Source organism: Gracilinanus agilis, chromosome 4, assembly GCF_016433145.1.
Source record: "Gracilinanus agilis isolate LMUSP501 chromosome 4, AgileGrace, whole genome shotgun sequence".
In the NCBI taxonomy this organism is placed as follows: Eukaryota; Metazoa; Chordata; class Mammalia; order Didelphimorphia; family Didelphidae; genus Gracilinanus; species Gracilinanus agilis.
Genome location: NC_058133.1, coordinates 142,296,561 through 142,316,820, shown reverse-complemented (window position 1 = coordinate 142,316,820; position 20,260 = coordinate 142,296,561). Strand labels below are relative to the sequence as shown.

Sequence of the window (20,260 nt, the reverse complement as noted above, 5' to 3'; positions counted from 1 at the left end):
GAGAGAGAATAATAACAATTTAAAACTGTGTGGTAATTTTGTCCACCCTTCCACTCAATGAAGAATATGCCCTGGATAAACATAAAATGGGACACATGAATCAGTAGTTGCCTCAGTTCCTACACACCTCTCGCAATGTAAGCATCTTATCATTACTGCATGTGACTCTGGAGTATCTTCTTTATGATGCCCACAATAGGTGGCATCTATTCATCCAGCTTTGGTGGAGCTAATGAGAAAAATATCTTTAGATGGCTTTTCTAAAATTCCTGGGCAGCTAAAAGGCCTCTGTTATGTTTCTAAAGACTTCTTCATACTTTTTCTTTTTGCCTCAATGTGAAGTAGGAATAGACAATAATATGGTGGTTCAATCACTCTAATATATAATCTCTAATATATGCACAATTAGATGATATCTTATATCAGATGTATTTGCCCTTAATCACTTTTCCTGCTAGGTAAATCTTTACCTGTTTTTGTTTTCTTTTATTTGAACAGTAGTACTGGTTCGTGCCTATCTTTCCTTTCCAATAGCTTAGGTGGATTACCTTTAAAAATAAAATTTATATTCAACTGTTTTCATAGCAACTAACTCAAACCTGTTGCTCTGATATAGATTTCTTCATTTTAAAGAATATCTATCCCCTTTTTAACTACAACTGTTTAAAGACACTATTGTATTTTATGGACAATTTAAAAGATTTTTCGAGAGTCATTTTTACACAGAATTATTATTTTCACTTTATGTACTTCTTCAATTCTAACTTCTAAATAAGATGAAACTCCACTGTGGTCAGTCAACAAATATTTATTAAGTACTAATGGTATTTCTGCCACTAGGGTACAAAGAGAAAAAAATAGTCCTTGCTCTCAAGGAGCTCACAGTTTAATGGGTAAAGACAACATGTAAACAACTATGTACAAATATGATATTCTCAGGGTAAAATGAAAATAATCTCAGAGGGAAGTCACTAGCACTAACTGAAAGGTTTTTTGCACTGGGTAGGATTTTAGCTGAAGGAAGACAAAGGTGGAGATGAGGAAGGAGAATATCACAGGTGTAAGAGATAGTGAAAATGTACAGTGAGGAGATGGATCATGGAGGGCACTGTCACTGGATTCTAGAGTACAGGGACATGAGTAAAGAAGACAAAAATAGTTTGGGAAGGTGCAGGTTATTTAGGGCATTAAGAGGTACCCCCCCCCCCAAAATTAGTACTTGGTTCCAGAAATAACTGGAGTTTATTGAATGGAAGGTTGACAGTACTATAGAAAGGTCACTTTTGTAGCTGATTGGTGGATGACTTGGAGTGAGGCAGACAGAGCAGTCAGAAATCAGATGATGATACTAGTGTAGTGGCTCTATGTGTGGACAGAAAAATGGTGGCAGTGTCCAACGAGTACACATAAATGAGGGATATCATGAAATCAGAATCTACAGGACTAGGCAACAGTGTGACTTGCCAAGTCAAGTGACTTGCCTGGGGTCACACAGCTGGGAAGTGTCTGAGATCAGATTTGAACCTAGGACCTCCCGTCTCTAGGCCTGGTTCTCACTCCATTGAGCTATCCAGCTGCCCCCCTACCTCTCTTCTTGAAGAAAAAATTCATCATATGTAGCTAGTATGAGGCTTCTGTATAGGTAAAAAGCCTCTGATCATGTTATTCCTTACTTCTCAAGACTGTTTGTCTAATTTCTCACCAAGGGGTCACCACCTATTAAAGCATAAATTCATTTAATTTAGAAAGGCTTTATTAAATTATCTGTAAAATTCTTCTATTTTATCTTCAGCATGAGATGCTGGTACATTAAAAACAATTAGCTTCCTAGTGATCTTTTTTTTTTAAGCTTATCACAACTGCAGCAATACAAAATAACCAACTATCTTATGAGAAAGTGTTCTTGTTTCACTTTCACATGATAAAAGCAACTCCACTAACTTTTTTTAAAAGGCTACTCAGTTTCTTTTGAGTACGAAGTAAACAAAGCTACTAAGACTGCTGAAGAGAACATAGGTGCCTTGGATAGCTAAAAAACAAGTGATTGCCTTTTTTTGATATTTTGCCTTTGCTTTCCTTTTAAAAACACACATACATAACAATCATTTATACATTTACCAGCCTGCCTAATCTAAGGAGTCAGGTGGGGAGAGGATAAAAAGATGGGGGAAGAGAAGGAGAAGGAAGGAGAATAAGAAAGGACAGAAGAAATAAGCTCTGACACCTAGTGCACTTCAGAAGTGGGGAGCAGCAGGTAGGGAACTGCTACTAATGCAGCAGACTTAGGGCTGGTTTTGCCAGGCTCATAAACATGTTGTTTTCTCATAGTTTCCTGAACTGGGTCAAAGGTTAACCTGTGGAAAGTTCCTATGTGACCTGGTGATTTTGATATAGTTGTTATCAACAAATGACTTGACTTCCCAAAGGAAAAAGCTTGCCTATCAATGGTCTGGATCTGATCTTGGAAGACCCAGAAGATGGGTGACCATTTTCACTAGGGAACTTTTGCCTGTGCACAGGTACTGTTGCTGGAAAGTAGAACTCAAAACATCTTCTTTAGTCATCAAGAATTCCTCTACTTTAACTGCTGAGTGAGACTACTGCCCAGTTGTTTGTTCTTTCTTCTTATATGATTGCTATAAACCTTAGTGGTAACTCCTGAGCAGCCTTTATCAGGCAACAGGATGCAGCAGATTATTCCAGATAATCTGGCTAGGGGAAGAAGTCAAGAACAGAGCCTGTTTGTACAGGAATTCAGAGAAGAATACTCTCTGGCAATGAAATATTAGTGAGTTATTTTCCAGTTCTCTATTTTCTCTTCCAAGAAGAGCTTGTAAACATTCTTTTTTGAGTGAAACTTGCTTTTTTCTTCTAATTTCATATCTATTTGGAGTGCCATACACACACAAATACACATATATATGAAATATATATGCATGTATATATATATACACACAACACAGAAATGTATATATGATTTCTTAACATAATATGATTAGTCCTTGATTAATGGATCAGAATCTCATATACAAAAGGAAGGCAGGCATTAACAGTTAAGAATATGCTTACACTCTAAAAATTGTAGAATCTTTGCATGCTTTATTCTCTTCTCTGCCATTCTTCCAACATCAATATAAAAATGAAAAAGTAATTAATTTGAAATCCATTGTAGGGTTGGGAATGGAATAGATTTCAAGTTACTTATCCCTTATGAGACTAAGACCTGGGTTGCCAGCTAACTGGAGATGAGATGGGGATGAAAGGAGGAAGGATAATCAGTTCAGAGCCAGGAGAAGATAAGTCAGTAAGTTTGTAAGTTGTAAAAAATAAGACTTTAGAGGCAGCTAGGTGGCTCAGTGGATTGAGAGCCAGGCTTAGAGATGGGAGGTCCTAGGTTCAAATCTGACCTCAGACACTTCCTAGCTGTGTGACTCTGGGGTAAATCTCTTACCCCTAATTGCCTAGCTATTACTGCTCTTCTGCTTTAGAACCAATAGACCATATTGATTCTAAGACAAAAGGTAAGGGTTAAAAAAAGAGAGAGGATTTTTAGCTACTTAAATTTTGTGACTGACAAGTTGACCTAAGAGATGATCTTATTCAACCTTCTATTTTAGAAATAAACAAAGTTATCCAATTATAAAACTGATTTAGTCACTATATGTATGTACTTTAAATCTTTCTCCAAAAGCAAAAACAAATTTTTATTCAAGTGAAATTAAGTGATTAGACCCAAAGATTTAGAATTGAAAGGGACAATCCTTTCATTTTATGGATAAAACTAAAGAATAGAGAAATGATTTATCTCCTAGGTCACAAAGTAGCAAGTGGCAAAGTTGCAATTCAAAAAGAACACAAATTAATTTTAAAGTTCCCACAGAACATAAGAATTTACATGAACTTGAAAAACTAAATACTGAAAAAATAAATGAATGTTTAGAAAACAATGGTTCTAAAGAGTAAATAAAATCAATCTCCCATTAAATAATTTGAGTATTTGTCTTTTTCCATGATATTTCACTTATCACCCAAAACTTGGGGAAGAAAAAGAAAAAAAAAAGTAGAATTGAGAACTATATTTTGGTTAACTAAAAGCAATGTGATTTAAATTTTAAAGCATGCTTTTTTTTTTAAACCCTTGTACTTCAGTGAATTGTCTCATAGGTGGAAGAGTGGTAAGGGTGGGCAATGGGGGTCAAGTGACTTGTCCAGGGTCACACAGCTGGGAAGTGGCTGAGGCCAGGTTTGAACCTAGGACCTCCTGTCTCTAGGCCTGTAAAGCATGCTTTTTAAAAATTTTTGATCTTGCCTTTAGAAAAGCTTGAAAGGATATAGAAGCAACTATGTTTTTAAAAAAATTTTTTTTTGTTTGCTTTAATGGCTCCAAAATGGGGATAAAATGATAATTCACTGTTTTCCCTAAGTTTTACTCCTGCACTAAAGTGTTGCCATTTCTTTTTAGCTGGTAAATTTCTTCTTTACCTTGTATTTGATTATTTTGAATCTGATCTACCAGATCCTTACTTGACATATTTCTACAACATTTTTGTACTTTTTAAATGAATCTGATCTATCAGTTTTGACTCAGTATAGTGCAAAAACTACTTTGTGGGCTTCCTTTTTAAATGTGGAAATATACAAATTATTTAGGTCATGGGGAAAACAATAAAAAGCTCTCTTTGTAATGTTTGGCAGTGAGAAAAATGACAATGAAGTCTTACACTGTGAAAAAACAAAAAATAACAATTTTATTTTATAATAAATCAAAGTGGCAAGATAGGTTCAAAGCTATAAAATAAGTCAGCACAAAGTATTTATAATGGTTGCTTTGCATTTGTCTATTAGGGAGAAAGTTTAGTAAACCAAGTTAATTCTTTATAACTTGTAAAGTAAAATATCAACACTGAAATTTAACATTTTAAAAATTATAAGAATGGGAGCAGCTGAGCGGCTAAGTGGATTGAGAGCCATGCCTAGAGACAGGAGGTCCTAGGTTAAAATCTGGCCTCAGATACTTCCTACCTGTGTGATCCTGGGCAAGTCACTTAACCCCCAGTTGCCTAGCCCTTACCGCTCTTCTTCCTTGGAACCAATACACAGTACTAATTCTAAGATGGAAGGTAAGGGTTTTTTTTTTAAAAGAAAGTATAAGAATGTATAGTATATCATTGAAATATCTTGCAAACCTTTAATTATTGATTTTGGGATTCCAATTTGTGCTCTAATATATATTTAAATAGTCAAAATATTGCTTCTAAAAATAAAAGAGAAATTAGGGATTTTCTTAAAATAAATTAGGAGGAAAATAATAATTTGCCTCTTAAATGAATTCTAATTGCCACGATTTATTTTTCATTATTATAAACAATTTTCATAACATTTATGTCCTTACATTTACTTTATAAGGAAAACAACAGTTGAGACAACCCAATATTAAATGACAACCTCCTATTACAGCAATAAGCTGAGTACTATTGAATTCTCTTTAAACTTTAAAAAACTAAAAAAAAAAAAAAGAAATGAACATAGAAAAGGGAAATATTTTGGCTGGATCAGTAAGGTTTAAAAGCAAATATAAGACGTAGATGAATAATCATGAGGCCACTTTAGCTGTATTTAGATTTCCATAAAGAAAATTACCTGTAGGAAAAAGTTAGGGGACAAAGTGCATAGAATACTGGACTTGTAGTCAGGAAGATCTGTGTTCAAAACCCTGCCTCAGACATCTACTAGCAGTGTAACCTTGGCCAAGTCTCTTAACCTCCCTCAGCTGAGTTTCCTCATCTAAAAAATGAGGATAATAATTGTACAGACTTCAAAGGGTTTTGAGGATCAAATGAGATAATATATGTAGAATGTTTTGCAAACCCGAAATGTACCACAGAAATGCTTAGCGTTACTATTATTAATCTCACTGATCCTTTTTATAATGAAAAAGTATCAATACATGGAAAGGAACAAAATAAAATCTTGAAAAAGTAGTTGAAAACAGAACATTCATAACTGCCATTCATGTGAAAACAGGAAGCATAAACATACTTAAAAATCACTGTCTGAATTTTCAGTACTTCCAATACTAGCATTCTAACTATCTGTACTAGCCACAAGGGCTAAGAGCACAATTTATGTTAATGTTCAATTGTAGGCCTCACTATTTTAACCTTAAATAAATGACTTTATATATGAAAACTCAGGCAACTAGAACTCGGTAGATTTAACCAAATCAGAATTTAATCTAGAATCACTGCCAAGAGTTTTGTAGCTATTTTTCAGAATAATAGAACACCAATTCAGCAGTCTACAATGAGAATACTTTGTCCTAACATAATTTCTTTCAGTAATTCCAAAATCTATAAATGAAAAAAACAAACAAACTTCATTTTATCTATTTTGAGTTACTTACCTTGTCAATCATTTTCCGAGCTTCTACTTCTTCACTGTTTGGATTTTCCAGTTCAATGGTGTAGGTGCCCTTGTCACTTTGGTCATCATCATTGTCCTTTTCAGAAGCAGACGGAATTTTTAACTTTTTATCCATCTCTTGGCTTGGTCTATGCCCAAGACTGCCTGAACTTCTTAACAATGATGCTTGTAGGAAGGGCACTGATGGCTCTTCTGATTTCTGTTTTAATAGTTTCCCATGTAGAACACCATGCCCTGCTCTGTGACGTGCAGAGCTAGTCTGTAAAGAAAAAGAAACGGCTTTGGCATCTGCTGATGTGGGTTTTGCTTTCTCAAGTTTTGCATGTGATGTTGAATAAGTAGTTTCCTGACACAAGGCTCCTGCACTTTGAGTAAAGGAATATGATCGTCTTTTTCTGGGATTGTCTTCATCAAAGAATTCAATCATAAAAGCAGTTTGACTTACAACGACTTGCTCTTGATGTTTTTCTACAGACTGGGCCTTCTGATGTAGCCTTTTCTGTTCTGAGTGGTGATGCCTTAAATGTTCCTCCAGTACTGCTCGCTTGCTACAATGTCTGTGTACTCCAGCATTTTCTGAATCACTTTGTGTGCCATCATCATGCTTATTCCCTATTGACACAAAGAAAAACATATCATGACATTGAGATGAGAAAAAAATCACATGTACACAACACAAAACAGACATAGAGGTCTTGTTTTTTTCGCTTTGATTTTTTCTAAAGTCTCTACATTCCTTTCAAAAACAGGTTCTGCATACTCCCCTCAAGTTTAATACTTACGACACTGTAGTTTCTATCAGTCAAACAATATATTTTATAAATGCATAAGAAATAAGGCAATAGACTTATCTTCACCTAAGTTTCAACATTCCAATCCTTAATCATGATTTACCAAAAAAAAGCAATATTTACAACTATAGCAAACAAACATGCTAAAATCTTGAACTTATCTAAATAATCAGAAATTTGCCCCTAATAGTCCTATAAGGAGAACTGAAAGGAAAAATCATGCAGAAATGATGCTCTGATAAATAACTTACCCAATGTTATAAAAAAACCACAACTACTTTGCATTTATTTTCTAAAGTTAAAGCTAAAAGTCAAGCATTATAATGGTACTGTAACCTCATAGCCTAAAACAAATATGGAAACCTTATAGTACTTGTCTACAGCCATATACAATAGATGTCAAAGTACTTTCTACTAAGAAAAAGAAGCTAGGTTACAAAGTAGATGGGACTGAAAGTTTGGAAAACTTAAATTCAAATTCTCCCTCAGACACTAATTATGTGATACTCAATAAATACCAACCTCTCAGTTTCAGCTTACCCACCTATAAAATGAGGATAATAATTATCAACTACTTCATAGGATTGCTATGAGATCACACGAAACATAAATAATATGATTTGATTATAATACTATAGACATGACAGCTATTATTATCAACTTTATCAATATTACTATTATTTATCATTAAAACAATAAGTAATGATACATTATAACATTAAAAAGTAGTATAGCAATTAAATGGATTTAAAAGTATACTGTAAGTATTGTGCTGTATCTAGCTCCTACCAGCTCCTAAGAGCCAACTGTTAAATTTTCAGTTTGACTATGTACACCTTAGAAATTAGCAAACAGTATAAATCAAAGTTTGAATTATTTGGTTGATTGTCTAGACTTAAGAAAGTGATAGAAAAATGTTAATAAAGCAGAGTAAGTAAAAAAGTTGTGTTGTGCATACATTGTCCTCTCTGGATAGTCAGTTGTTACACATTTACCAACACATCCCTGTGGTTACTTTTATCCTTCTAAAAAGTTTGGAAATTAACTTGTATAGCGCTCCACTATAAATTTTTACTCATAAAGCAAAAAGTAATCTCAGGCTTCATTAAGAGAAATATCACATGCAAGATTAGGGATGTTACATCAACCACAGTGAGAACATAACCAAAAAGTTCAGTTTTCAATGCTACATTTTTTTTTAAAAACCCTTACCTTCTGTTTTGGTTCCAAGGTGGAAGACTGGTAAGGGCTAGACAATGGGAGTTAAGTGACTTGCCCAGGGTCACACAGCTGGGAAGTGCCTGAGGCCAGATTTGAACCTAGGACCTCCTGTCTCTAGGCCTAGCTCTCAGTCCACTGAGCTACCCAGCTTCCCCCAATGCTACATTTTTAAGGAAAGTAACAGTAAGCCAATAGGCATTTACTAAAGTCTTACTATGTGCCAGGAACTGTGCTAAGTGCTGGTGATATAAAGAGAGGAACAATATGGCCCTTATCGTGAAGTAGTTCACATTCTAATATTATAAAAAACATTATATACAGACTAAGTGGGGAGTAATCTCAAAGTAAAGGCACTAGTGGGAGGGTGGGGGTATGGAAAGGAACTGGGGAAGATTGGCAAAAATCTTATATACAAGGTAGGATTTGAAAAAACCAGGAAGTGGAAGTAAGGATGAAGAACATTTGAGAAACGAGGAACAGAGTAAGGTGATGAAATGTGTGTGAGGAATGGCAAGAAGGCCAGCATCACTGTGATTTGTGAAGAATTAGTGTCAGAAGACTAGAAAGGTAAGAAGGGACTAGGTTATATAGAATTTTAAAAGCCCAAAATGTGATTATGTGTTTGATGATGGAGGTAAAAGGGGGACAAAAGAGTTTACTGAGTAGGGGATGGCACACTCAGGCATGCATCTTACGAAGAACACTTTGGTAGTTGAGTGAAAGACTGAGTGGAGCATAAAAAAACCGATCTGCAGAGACACACCAGAAGGATGAAGGACAGTGGCGTCTCTGATAGTAATAAGAGTTGGAACTGGAGGTGGGGTCAGGCGTGCATATGTGTGCGTATGTGTATGTGTGTGTGTGTGAGACTGAATGAAGATAATGAGTTCTGTTTGGAGATATATTGAGTTTAAGATGCCTATGAGAGAACAGCTCTAGATATCCAGTAGGTAGTTGGACACGAGAATGGAGGTAAGGAGACAGATTAGGGCTGGATAAATTGATGTGATAATCGATTTCACAGAAATAATTACTGAATCCATAGGAACTGATGAGATCACTAAATGAGATGGTACAGAGCAGTGATGGTGAACCTTTTAGATGGGTGGGTAATGTCCTCAGGTGTATGTGTGGAGATGGGGAGGGGAGTAACCTGGCCCCACATCCCTCTGGCTTTCTAGTAACGAACTTTGTGCTGGGGTGACAGCAGGTGTGCCCAAAGGGAGGGCTCTGAATGCCCCCCTCAGGCACATGTACCATAGGTTTGGCACCATAGGAATAGAGGGAAAAAAGCACCATGGATATATAAAGATATCCATAGTTAGTGGATATGATCTAGGTGAAGAGTCAGCAAATAATATGAGGGGTCAGACAGACAGGAACATAATCAAGTTAAGAGTAGTGTCACAAAACCATGGAGAAAAGAGAGTATCAGGAAAAAGGGAGTGTCAAAGGCTTTGAGCAGTCAAGTAGGATAAGGACTAAAAAGAGGTTATTAGAAAAGATCAGCAGTTGAGGGTTCACTAGTATCTTTGGAGAAAGCAATTTCAGTTGAATGATGAGGCTGGAAGCTGAAATGAAGAGATTAAGGGCACTGATTTCTCAAGAAGTTTAGCCAAAAAAGGAGAAGAGGTATAAAATGACTAATGGGAAAAGAGAAATTATGTTAATGATGTGAAGTTTTTTTTAAGGTTGGCAGGGGTAGGAAGGTTTTGGGCAGGAAGGGCAGGAGCTTGTTTACAAATATAGCATCCAAAGAAGGGTAAATCAAAATCAAGTAATTTGTAATATGAGAACTAAAGTAATTTGGGAAAAATTAATGTCATGGAGAAGAATCAAGGAAAGAACATTATCTCATAATCCCTTGACATCATTTCTTCTTCTCTTTCCCTTTACTCCAGTCTCTGATGATGTACCTTATTCTTATCAAAGCTTAACTCATCTCATCCCCTTTCATCTTCCCTCACAGTCTCTAATTTCAACCTCTCCTCTCTACTGCTACCCACAAATATGTCCAAGCATTCTATAACTTTAAAACATACCCCCCCACCTAGACCCTACTAGCCTTTTGAATTATCATCCTTTATCATTCTTCCTTTCCTCAGCTAAAATCCTAGAAAAACATGTTGCTTTTAATTCTTACCTTCTTATTCATTTTTAACCCTTTTGAAATGATTTGTGACTTCATCACTTAACTGGAACTGATTTCTCAAAAGTATTTCTTTAGATTTCTTATCTTTTGCCAATTCTTTGGCAAAAGATATCATCTCTTTGGCAATTCTTAATTGCCAAATCTGATGGCCTCTTCTCAGTCATGTCCTGCTTGCCCTCTCTGAAACACTAGATGCTGGTTATCACCCTACCTTTTCATGTGTGTTTTCCTTAGTCTCATTTGCCAAAACACCATTCATACAAAGAATCTTAACTTTAGGTTAAGCTCCCTCTCACTCCCTCTTCTCCCTATATTATCTTTTCAAATATTTCATTAGCTCTCAAGGATTTAATTCTCCTCTTTATGTTGATATCTCCTAGATCTTAAAAAACAATCTCAGTTTCTTTCCTGAACTTAAGTCCCATTTCAACAACTCAACATTTACAATTGATTATCTTCCCTCCAAATCATTTCTTCTATCAAGCTTCATTATCTGCTGAAGGCACCACCATCCAGCCAGCCAATTATGCTTATAACTTGGGCATCATTTTGACTCCTCTTCCTTCTCACTCATAATTCATCCCTAATTTGCTGACTAAGCTTGGGACCAATCTAGTTCTCCTTTTTGTTCCCTACTCCCTAGCAACAGTTGCAATACTCATATTTCAGGTCCTAATGATCTTGTGCCTGGGCTAATGTAATCCTCCACCCTCCACCCCCCACCCCCCCCCCCAATTCTTCCCTCTGCTTCAAGTCTCTCCTCTTTCTAGTATGTCCTCCACACAGTTGACATTGATTTTCCTTAAGTGAAGATCTAAACAGGTTACTTCTTTACTCAAAAAATCACTGGCTCTCTATTTAATCTGGGATGTTTTGCTTTGCATTAAAAACCCTTTATAACCTAACCTCAATCACTCTTTATATCCTTATCACACAATACTTCTGTGTTCATGCACATTATGGTATAGCCAAACTTATCTTTTTATTTTTCCTTAAATGTGCTTTATAATGCTTTTGCAAAGGTGGTCCCCAAAGTTTAAAATGCACTCTCTCCGCAACTCTACTTTTTAGAAGTCTTCGTTTTCTTAAATGGTCACTTCTGATGCCTTCTACATAAAACTATTACTGATCTCCCCAAGAGCTGGTTCTTTCCTTAAAAAATATGTGGCATCAATTTTCAATATATTTTGTATCTTTCTCTATATACATTCAAACATGAAAATACACATGTTGTCTTCTTTGGCTATGCTCTAAGATCCCTTGTATCATTAATGCCTGACACATAATTGATATACTTTGCTTTCTAACTGATTGATGACAGCTTTTTCCAGTATTCGAAAGGACTGTTTACAGAAGAAAGATTACACTGGGACCCAAACAGGAAAATTTGAAGTATTAGTTATATATAAATATCCTAATAATAAAGAGATAGTCAAAATTAGAATAGGCCACTTTGGAAGGTAGTGGATTTCTCCTTGGTGAAATTCTTTAAGCAAGGATTAAATGACCACTTTTTAGATATACTGCCCTAGAGATTTCTTATGTAGTTATGGGCTGAACTAAAAACTTTCACAAATACCTTTTCATGCCAAGATCCTGTGATTCTATGAAATATGTCTTAACTGGTTTTCACACTCACTTAAGATCATTATTTTTTCTTACAGATAGAAATCACAATAATACATTTATATGAACACTACATAAATGATACTTCTTAATCTGCAAGTTGATTTCTCAACTGAAAATAAAAATAGCTATAGAAGATTGAATCATATATAGCATCATCGAGTAACCATTTACTGAATCCATTCTTCAATATTTAAGCCTATCCCTGACTTTTTTAAACTCAGTAATCTTACATTAATATTTTTCAATTCTTTATCCTCTAAATAGGGGCAACTAATGACATAGTAGATAGGGTATCAGGCTTAGAGTTAGGAAGATATCTTCCCAAGATTCGATTTGGCATCAGACCCTAGCTGTGTGGCCCTGGGAAAGTCACTTAACATTATTTGCCTCAGTTTCCTCATCTGTAAAATGAACTGGAGAAGGAAATGGCTAAACAAAAGTGGTTACAAAAAGTTAGATGCAGAATAATGACTAAAAACAGTTTTCTAAAAATGTTATCTTTGGACTCTCTTTTTGGTAAAAGATTTAACTTCCTAAATGGAAGAAGATTATAAATTACCCAAGTTCCTATAATATATGAGTATTTATTTATTACCTAAGAACCCTCTGGGGACATGGCACGGTACTAGGAAAAATAAAAATTCAAGCATCTATTTCTGTCCATTTTACATAGAGTATGGTGTCATCAGAATATATTTGATTTCTTGGAGTATTAGGTAGATATTTCTAACAGGGTTCTTAAATATCATGTTAATAACTGTCACAAATAACTTAAGTCATACTTCCCTATTCTGTTAATGATCTGATATGAAACTTTATGCATGTTATTTGACCTTTTGCTGATCTAAGCATAGCCATGACATAAATCTGAATTACATGCCAAAAGGAAAAAGAAATAATCTAATACTACCACATGTAAGTACGAAATTATAGTGAAATTAAAAGATATTACGGTTTTATGCAGAACTCTCCAGCAAATCATAGCTTAAAATATTGCCTCTTTTGGTGAAATGAGTCTAGTCCATAATTTCCAGAATTGAACTTGTTATCCAAATACCTTAGTATTATAAACAACCTAGACTAGACATAAAGTCAGACTCTTTATGACCCCATTTGAAGTTTTCTCGGTAGAGATACTTAGAGTCGTTTACCATTTCCTTCTCCAGCTCATTTTCAGATGAAGAAGTAAGGCACATGGAGTTAAGTGACTTCCCAGGGTCACATAATTAGAACATGTCTGAGGTCATTTTTGAACTTGCAAGATGAGTTGCCCCTAGTGGTTGACTAAATAGGTATAATATATTTTCAATGATGAAAACCTCAGGAGCAATTCTTGAAGGCTCACAGAAAATAGAAATATTTATAGAGGGCTGAAGTGGTCAGTTAGGCTCAGAATTCCTCAAATCTATGAAAACTGGTGACTGACAATACTTAACAGATATGAAAGAAGTAGAAAAGAGATTGTACACAGGAGGAGCAAAAAGATAACTCAGGGAAAGAAAGGATACACAGAGAGAGTAATAGCAATGGGAAATCACAGATGGAGAGGGCAAAAAAAATGAATAAAAATTTAACAAAAGGGGGCAGCTGGGTAGCTCAGTGGAGTGAGAGTCAGGCCTAGAGACAGGAGGTCCTGGGTTCAAACCTGGCCTCAGCCACTTCCCAGCTGTGTGACCCTGGGCAAGTCACTTGACCCCCATTGCCCACCCTTACCACTCTTCCACCTATGAGACAATACACTGAAAGTACAAGGGTTTAAAAAAAAATTAACAAAAGAGAGAAATAATAATATGCAAAAATTTTTCCAATGTTTTTAAAGTGACTTCAACATTCTCAAAGGAGAAGTAAAAACTAAGTTTTAGGCTATGAAATAGATATTAAAATCTTTAATACAGTGACTATTCAAAAAATAATCTGAAATCAAAAAGCAAAAATATAAGATTAATGACACTGTTAAGTACCATCTCTCTCTGGATGGTACTTCTACCTTTCTATTCCATATCAAGTCTCTTTTGTTTGATGTTCATCCATACCATATGTCCTACCTATGGGTAAACCCTAAAGCTCTGTTTTAAACCCTCTTCTATTCTTACCTTACATTCCTTTTTCTTGGTGATCTTGTCCAAACATATGATTATCATTTCTATGCAGGTGACATCTTTTATGCAGTTATGAAGTACTGAATAAGTTATTTTCATATGTATCATACTTTCATTAGCAGATGAGGTCAGTGACCAATTCTTATGTAAATGTTGTATCTCTAATAGCACCAACCAGTGTGCTTTTGCACATAATAAGTACTTGATAAATATCTGTGAATTTTGCCCTTATTTCTACCATCAGTGCTGGGTACAGTGCCTTGCAAATAAAAGATGCTTAATAAATTCTTGCTGACTTGACTTGGAAGTGAGCCCCTCTTATGTGGAAAAAAAGTGGCATGACAGGCTTTTCTATTCTTCCTTCAAACTGGCAGAATTCCAACCGACATTTTGAGTCCTGGTTAATCTCCTTTAACATTGAAAGTAAAATTATAATCCACTAAACACTCTAAAATATATTAGAATAAATACAACCTATTTTAAGATGATATATTATCTTTCTAATAACCTAGGCCATTTAAATACAGTTTGAAAAAAGAGCAGAGTAATGAAAATCTCTGGTTATTACTTTGTAAAAATGTAAGTAGCAAAACCAAGAAATAATCAATTGCATAATTTGGCTGATATCTACCTACATTTCTGAAGTAAAAATTTACAACTTTTGACTAGGTATTACATTTGTAAGACACGAGAAGCATCTCACAAACAATCATTCAAATATGTGACTCTGCTCTAAAGTTTAATGCAAAATAAATATATATGTAAATATAGTATACATATTTGCATTAGCCTCTGGGTTTTTAACAATTAATACCCATTTTAAAAATTAAATAATACTGTCAGTTTTTGAAATAAATATGGAATTCCCAGTCTGCATCTAAATTATTTAGATTCTCATTCAAAGTCTAGATTTTAGGCATTTTAGGAGAAATATCACAGTACCACTTAATTCTGCTTAAATCTTTCATTTCAACTTAATAGAATGACTTTTCTATGATAATTTGCTTTAAAATGTTTTGCTTTCGATGGGAAATAGAAAGAAGTATGTTTAATAATATAAAAGTCAATTAACACCAACAATCTGCCTTTCACAAGAAAACGAAAGTCCAGGAGAGGCAGCATGGGACAGTGGATAGAATACTGTTCTCAGAGTCTTAAGATCTGTATTAAATAAAGTCCTATTTCTGACCTTTAATGATATTTAACTTTAGACAAGTAATTTAAATTCTCATTTCCCTTCAGCAACTCCCTAACATTTCAAGTTGCAAAAGAACTGCTGATCTGAATTAGTAGAAGGAGTTTCCTTCTTAGTATATATCAATAAAGTTGCAGGACCAGTCCTGCCCACTCCCCAATCATCTTTTAACTTCCTCTTCAAAAAAAAGTTAAGGAAAAGAGAAATGAATGGGAAAAAAGTAAGGAAAAATACATGAAGGTACATTATAATGAAGAGTTTAGCATTGGATCATGACTGTGGTTTGCTTTTTGTACGTTAAATAGAATTATTTGAATACCTTAATCTACCAAGTAATAATTCACACAACAATATGCTCTTACTGTAAGATCATTTAATTTTCTTTACCACAAGATAAGAACTGAAAGGATCAATTCACTTTACCTTTCAACCTTTTCAAGTAAACTGGAACATCACTTTTAATACTTTTGGAATCCTCCTCTGTTCCTTCCCAAATCATTCGAGGAGGATTGTTCTGTGCCAGCCAGTCAGCCACTTTATTTTCTGGTGCCATCATTCCAGTCTGAATCCCAGGAATGTCTTGAGTTCCTGAAGGAGAGGACTTCTTTGACTTGTGTCGCTGATCAGGAGTAAATTTTGTCACATGGTCTCTAATAGTTACTTTGCCTGGGGCATTATCATCAAATTCAATGGTAAATGAAGCATGCCCTGCACCTGCTGCATGGGAGTTTTGTATGTCTTTTGTTGGAATTTCATGAATGGTGCTTTCTGTTATTTGTGATGGTTGCTGGAATTCTTTTGTAGGGATTTCAAAATAACTTGGTTCCCTACAGAAAGGATAAAGCACTTCTTCATTTGCAGTTGCTGATTGCTCCTCAACTTGCTTGGCATTTATGCTGCACCCTAATGAGAAAAATAAAAGAAAATTCAAAATATTGGGGAATTTCAGGGAATTTACAGGGAATCCTGTAAAGACCACTTGCCCCTAAAAACCAAAAGACAAGAAAAGTTTGGACAGAAGGTCTGAGCATGTGCACTTGGTTAGTGTTATTCATCCTGGAGAGTATTTACTGAATATTTACTGAATACTGAAGAAAGATGAAACTTGTCTTCTAGGTATGCCAAACTGGGTGAATGAGTGTGTGATTTATCAAAACTTACATTATGTCCATTTTTAAGTAAGAGTATATTCAATTTTAAGAAGGATGCATGAGTCAGTGAGAGTCAGAAAAACTGGCAAAAAATGGACATTTCACTGTGAATCCCATACCTTTTTCAACTCTGAACTAGAACTTATCAAAACGCAATGGAATAAAACTGGTTTTCAATTTAGATGATTCTTGCTCAATAACTTAATTTTTGGCATAGTATAAAAAAAAGCAAAGGTCTTATAATAAAGAGTGGAAGAGATCTTTATGAAATGCTTTTATGCACACAGTTAAATACAAGACCAGTAGAACTTCAAAGGAAAAAAGATGCGCATATGAGAACAAAACCAGGAAGCCAATGTATAAATGATCTATTAAAAGTAATTACCCAACTTACCATTCTTCATTATCATTAAGAAGGCACTACTTTGGTAATGTCATATGAAAATTATTGAGACATAAGTTTTCAGTATTTTCAAAAAGATTTGATTTAAAGAAACACTTTAATATACTTTAATTCAGTACATCAGAGCAGAATAAAAGCATTTAGGTGTGTGTATTCATTTGCCTGTAGCTCAAAAATCAAAGCATTGGTGTGGGGAAAAAAGCGTAGCAAAAAAATAACTGTTAACTAATTTTTCGAAAAGAAAATTAAGTTATACTTCCATAAAGCAGAAAAGGCTTTCATGGTTGTCACCATTTCAAAATAAAGCTAAATTACAAAATGTAGCTCTACTAGTAGTAGTATAAAGAGTAAATAAATTTGTGAATACCATGGAAATTCATTATTACCATGGAAACGAAAATGATTCAAATCAGGATTTGTAGACTATTAAAAAGTATATTTTGTGCTCTAAAATTTCTTCCTATTTGTCTGAAGAAGTTTTTTAAACCCTTACCTTCCATCTTAAAATCAAAACTGTGCATGGGTTCCAAGGCAGAAGAGTGGTAAGGGCTAGGCAACAGGGCTTAAGTGAATTGCCCAGGGTCACACAGCTAGTAAATGTCTGAGGTCAGATTTGAATGTAGGACCTCCCATCTCTAGACCTGGCTCTCAATCCACTGAGCCACCTAGTTGCCCCCTAATGGAGTTTTTAAAAGGAAAAAAAAATGTGTGTGTGTATATATATGTATATGTGTACACACACACACACACACACACACACACACACACACACACACACCCTCCTATTGTCCTTCTACCCTTGCCCTATAAAAAGAACTTGGAAAGAATTTTTCAATCTTGGTTTAAATTACATAACTGTTGCAGATTTCTGTTTCCTCATCTTTAAAAAATAAGGGTAGACCAGATCATCTGTAAGGTCACTTCCAATTCTAAATCTATGATTCAATTAAGTTCCATCATTCAATACCAAATGAGAAAACACTGATATTCTGAGTTAGCTTTTGAAGTATTCTATTCTTGATTATAAGTGCTAGAATTTGTTTCTTTAGAAAAATATTCAAAAGACTAATATCTTTTGGATATAGGAAAGAACTTAAATCACAAGTGGATGAATGAAACAGCAATAAAATGATAACCAAAAACTTTAAATATGAACAATTTTAAGGACTAGAGAAGAAATTAAGGTTTATCTCTAAGAAAGAGAATCTGCAGGTTAAAATTTTCCAAATGGAAAGTAAAACAAAGATACCTGATAACCATTAGTAATAAACTTTCTTAGTTGTTCATAAAGTTGATAATGAAAGAATATTTAAAAGTATTAAGGCAGCAAAAAAATTTACATATTATTAGGAAGATTCTAGGTCAGGGGACCCTTGCTAGGTACAGTGGTTTTTAAAAATTAGACTTTTTAAACAGAAAAATTTAACTGAAATGCAGAACAAACATTTCATTGGCAACTATATTTTCAGTAAGGATAAAAAAAGAAGCAGCATGGTATAGTCTGCTTCTGATATATATTATAGATCTAGGGCAAGTCACTTAAACTTTTATTACTCTTGGCAACTAGTTAATACCGTAAAGTTAAAAAAAATTGCTCAACTTCATCTGTAGAGAGAGTTTCTAAAGGAAAGAATGTTTATATAAGTGAAGATTTAGACCAAAAAAAAAAAAGTCACTGGACCCCACACTAGGTTCATTAAACTCTACTCTCTGAGGTAAATTTCATTAATTTATTTATGTATTTAACAATACTTTTTTAAATTTCTTAAGTGACTTATAATCTTAGCTAAGTCAAATTAGTAGTCTTTTGTATAGAAAACAAGGCATTAATTAGAATGTATACTCCATGAGGATAGGGTTTTTTTTCCCCCTTTGTACCCACAGAGCCTGGCACAAAGTACGTGCTCAAAAAATGATGACTGAATTACTAACATTTCAAGTTCAATAGTTTGCACAAAAAATCCCCATAATGCCATCCTGATTTATGTGCATTTGTCTTGACTCTTGTAGTTTGCTACAAAAGAGCTGTGAAAGGAATACAGTATTTGTTATAAGTATGTACTTTCACGTTAAAAAAAAAAATTCCCTCAGCCAGAATCTAGATCAGTTATTTGCCTACAGTGCAACTTATCTGTGATTGTTGTCGTCACAGGTTCCAAGGCCCCAGACTGTGGCAATTTCAGATTATCCTCATCATCCCTTAACATGTTTAGTCAGAGTATTGGTATTCTAACTAATCAAAATATTATAATTATTACCACATACACATATGCAGACATGCTACCATACAAAGAATACCAATATACAAAGAATTGGCATAAAATGAATTACATTTAACACTAAACTGGAGTCAAATGGGATTTGACTCAGTTTAATGAATTTCAATTTAAAATGGTATAATTACATCTTTAAAGCTCATAGTTTTAAATTTCATTTCCCCTCTGAAAACAAATGAAAAACAAAATTTTAGTAAGGAAATAATTTTGTCATTACCATTTGTAGAACTGTAAATTTGTTCTGAAGCTAGAAAGGTTAGGAAGTAAAATTTGAGGAAGGAGGGTAGAGATTAGCTCTTTAACAATGCTGCTGTCTGACTCATTCAAATAGTAAAAGAATCAATCAATCTCTTCCTTTCCTTGCTAAGGATTTACTGAACTATGTGACAGACAGCATCAATGAATTAGTTCTGGTATGGAAAACCTAGAATTCTGTCAGATTTGAAACAGAGGGCAAATTTTCAACATTCATGCATTAATTCATTCACTAATTTAGTTAAAAAAAAAACCACCCATGGGGGTTTCTATAGTGTCAATCACTTTGAGGGCAGGGATTATTTTTTCTTCTTCTTTTTGTATTTCCAGCACTTAAGCACAGTGTCTGGCACATAGTAAGAGCTTAACAAAGGCTTATTGATTGACCACGGCCAGCCAGTTTCATGAAGTCAAGCACTGTCTTATAAAAATTAAGATGCTGGCTTATTTTTGGTCTTCCTTGTTTTTGAGAGAGATGATTGGAGGATACTAGTAAGTCTCTTTCCTCTAGTGCTCTTTAATAAACAAACTTTTTAAAGGTTGTCAAATTTTGAACTGTCTCACTATTGCCTTTCTTCAAAGGACTGTAAAAATTAGCTTTAACATATAGTATCATTTATTTAGAAGCCACTTAGCTAGTAGTTTTCCAGAAATACAGAAAATAA

At 34.5% G+C, this 20,260-nt stretch overlaps 1 protein-coding gene across 1 annotated transcript in view; it reads right to left on the bottom strand.

Annotated features, from left to right (window-relative positions):
* CEP170 (centrosomal protein 170) overlaps window positions 1–20,260 on the bottom strand; it is a 132,288-nt gene that overhangs the window by 64,863 nt on the left and 47,165 nt on the right. The window contains exons 7-9 of the mRNA XM_044674980.1: window positions 15,934–16,413; window positions 6,869–7,035; window positions 6,404–6,682 (exon numbers count right to left, since the gene is read on the bottom strand). Of these exons, the coding sequence (XP_044530915.1) occupies window positions 6,404–6,682; window positions 6,869–7,035; window positions 15,934–16,413 (926 nt within the window). The remainder of the gene's footprint in view (window positions 1–6,403; window positions 6,683–6,868; window positions 7,036–15,933; window positions 16,414–20,260) is intronic.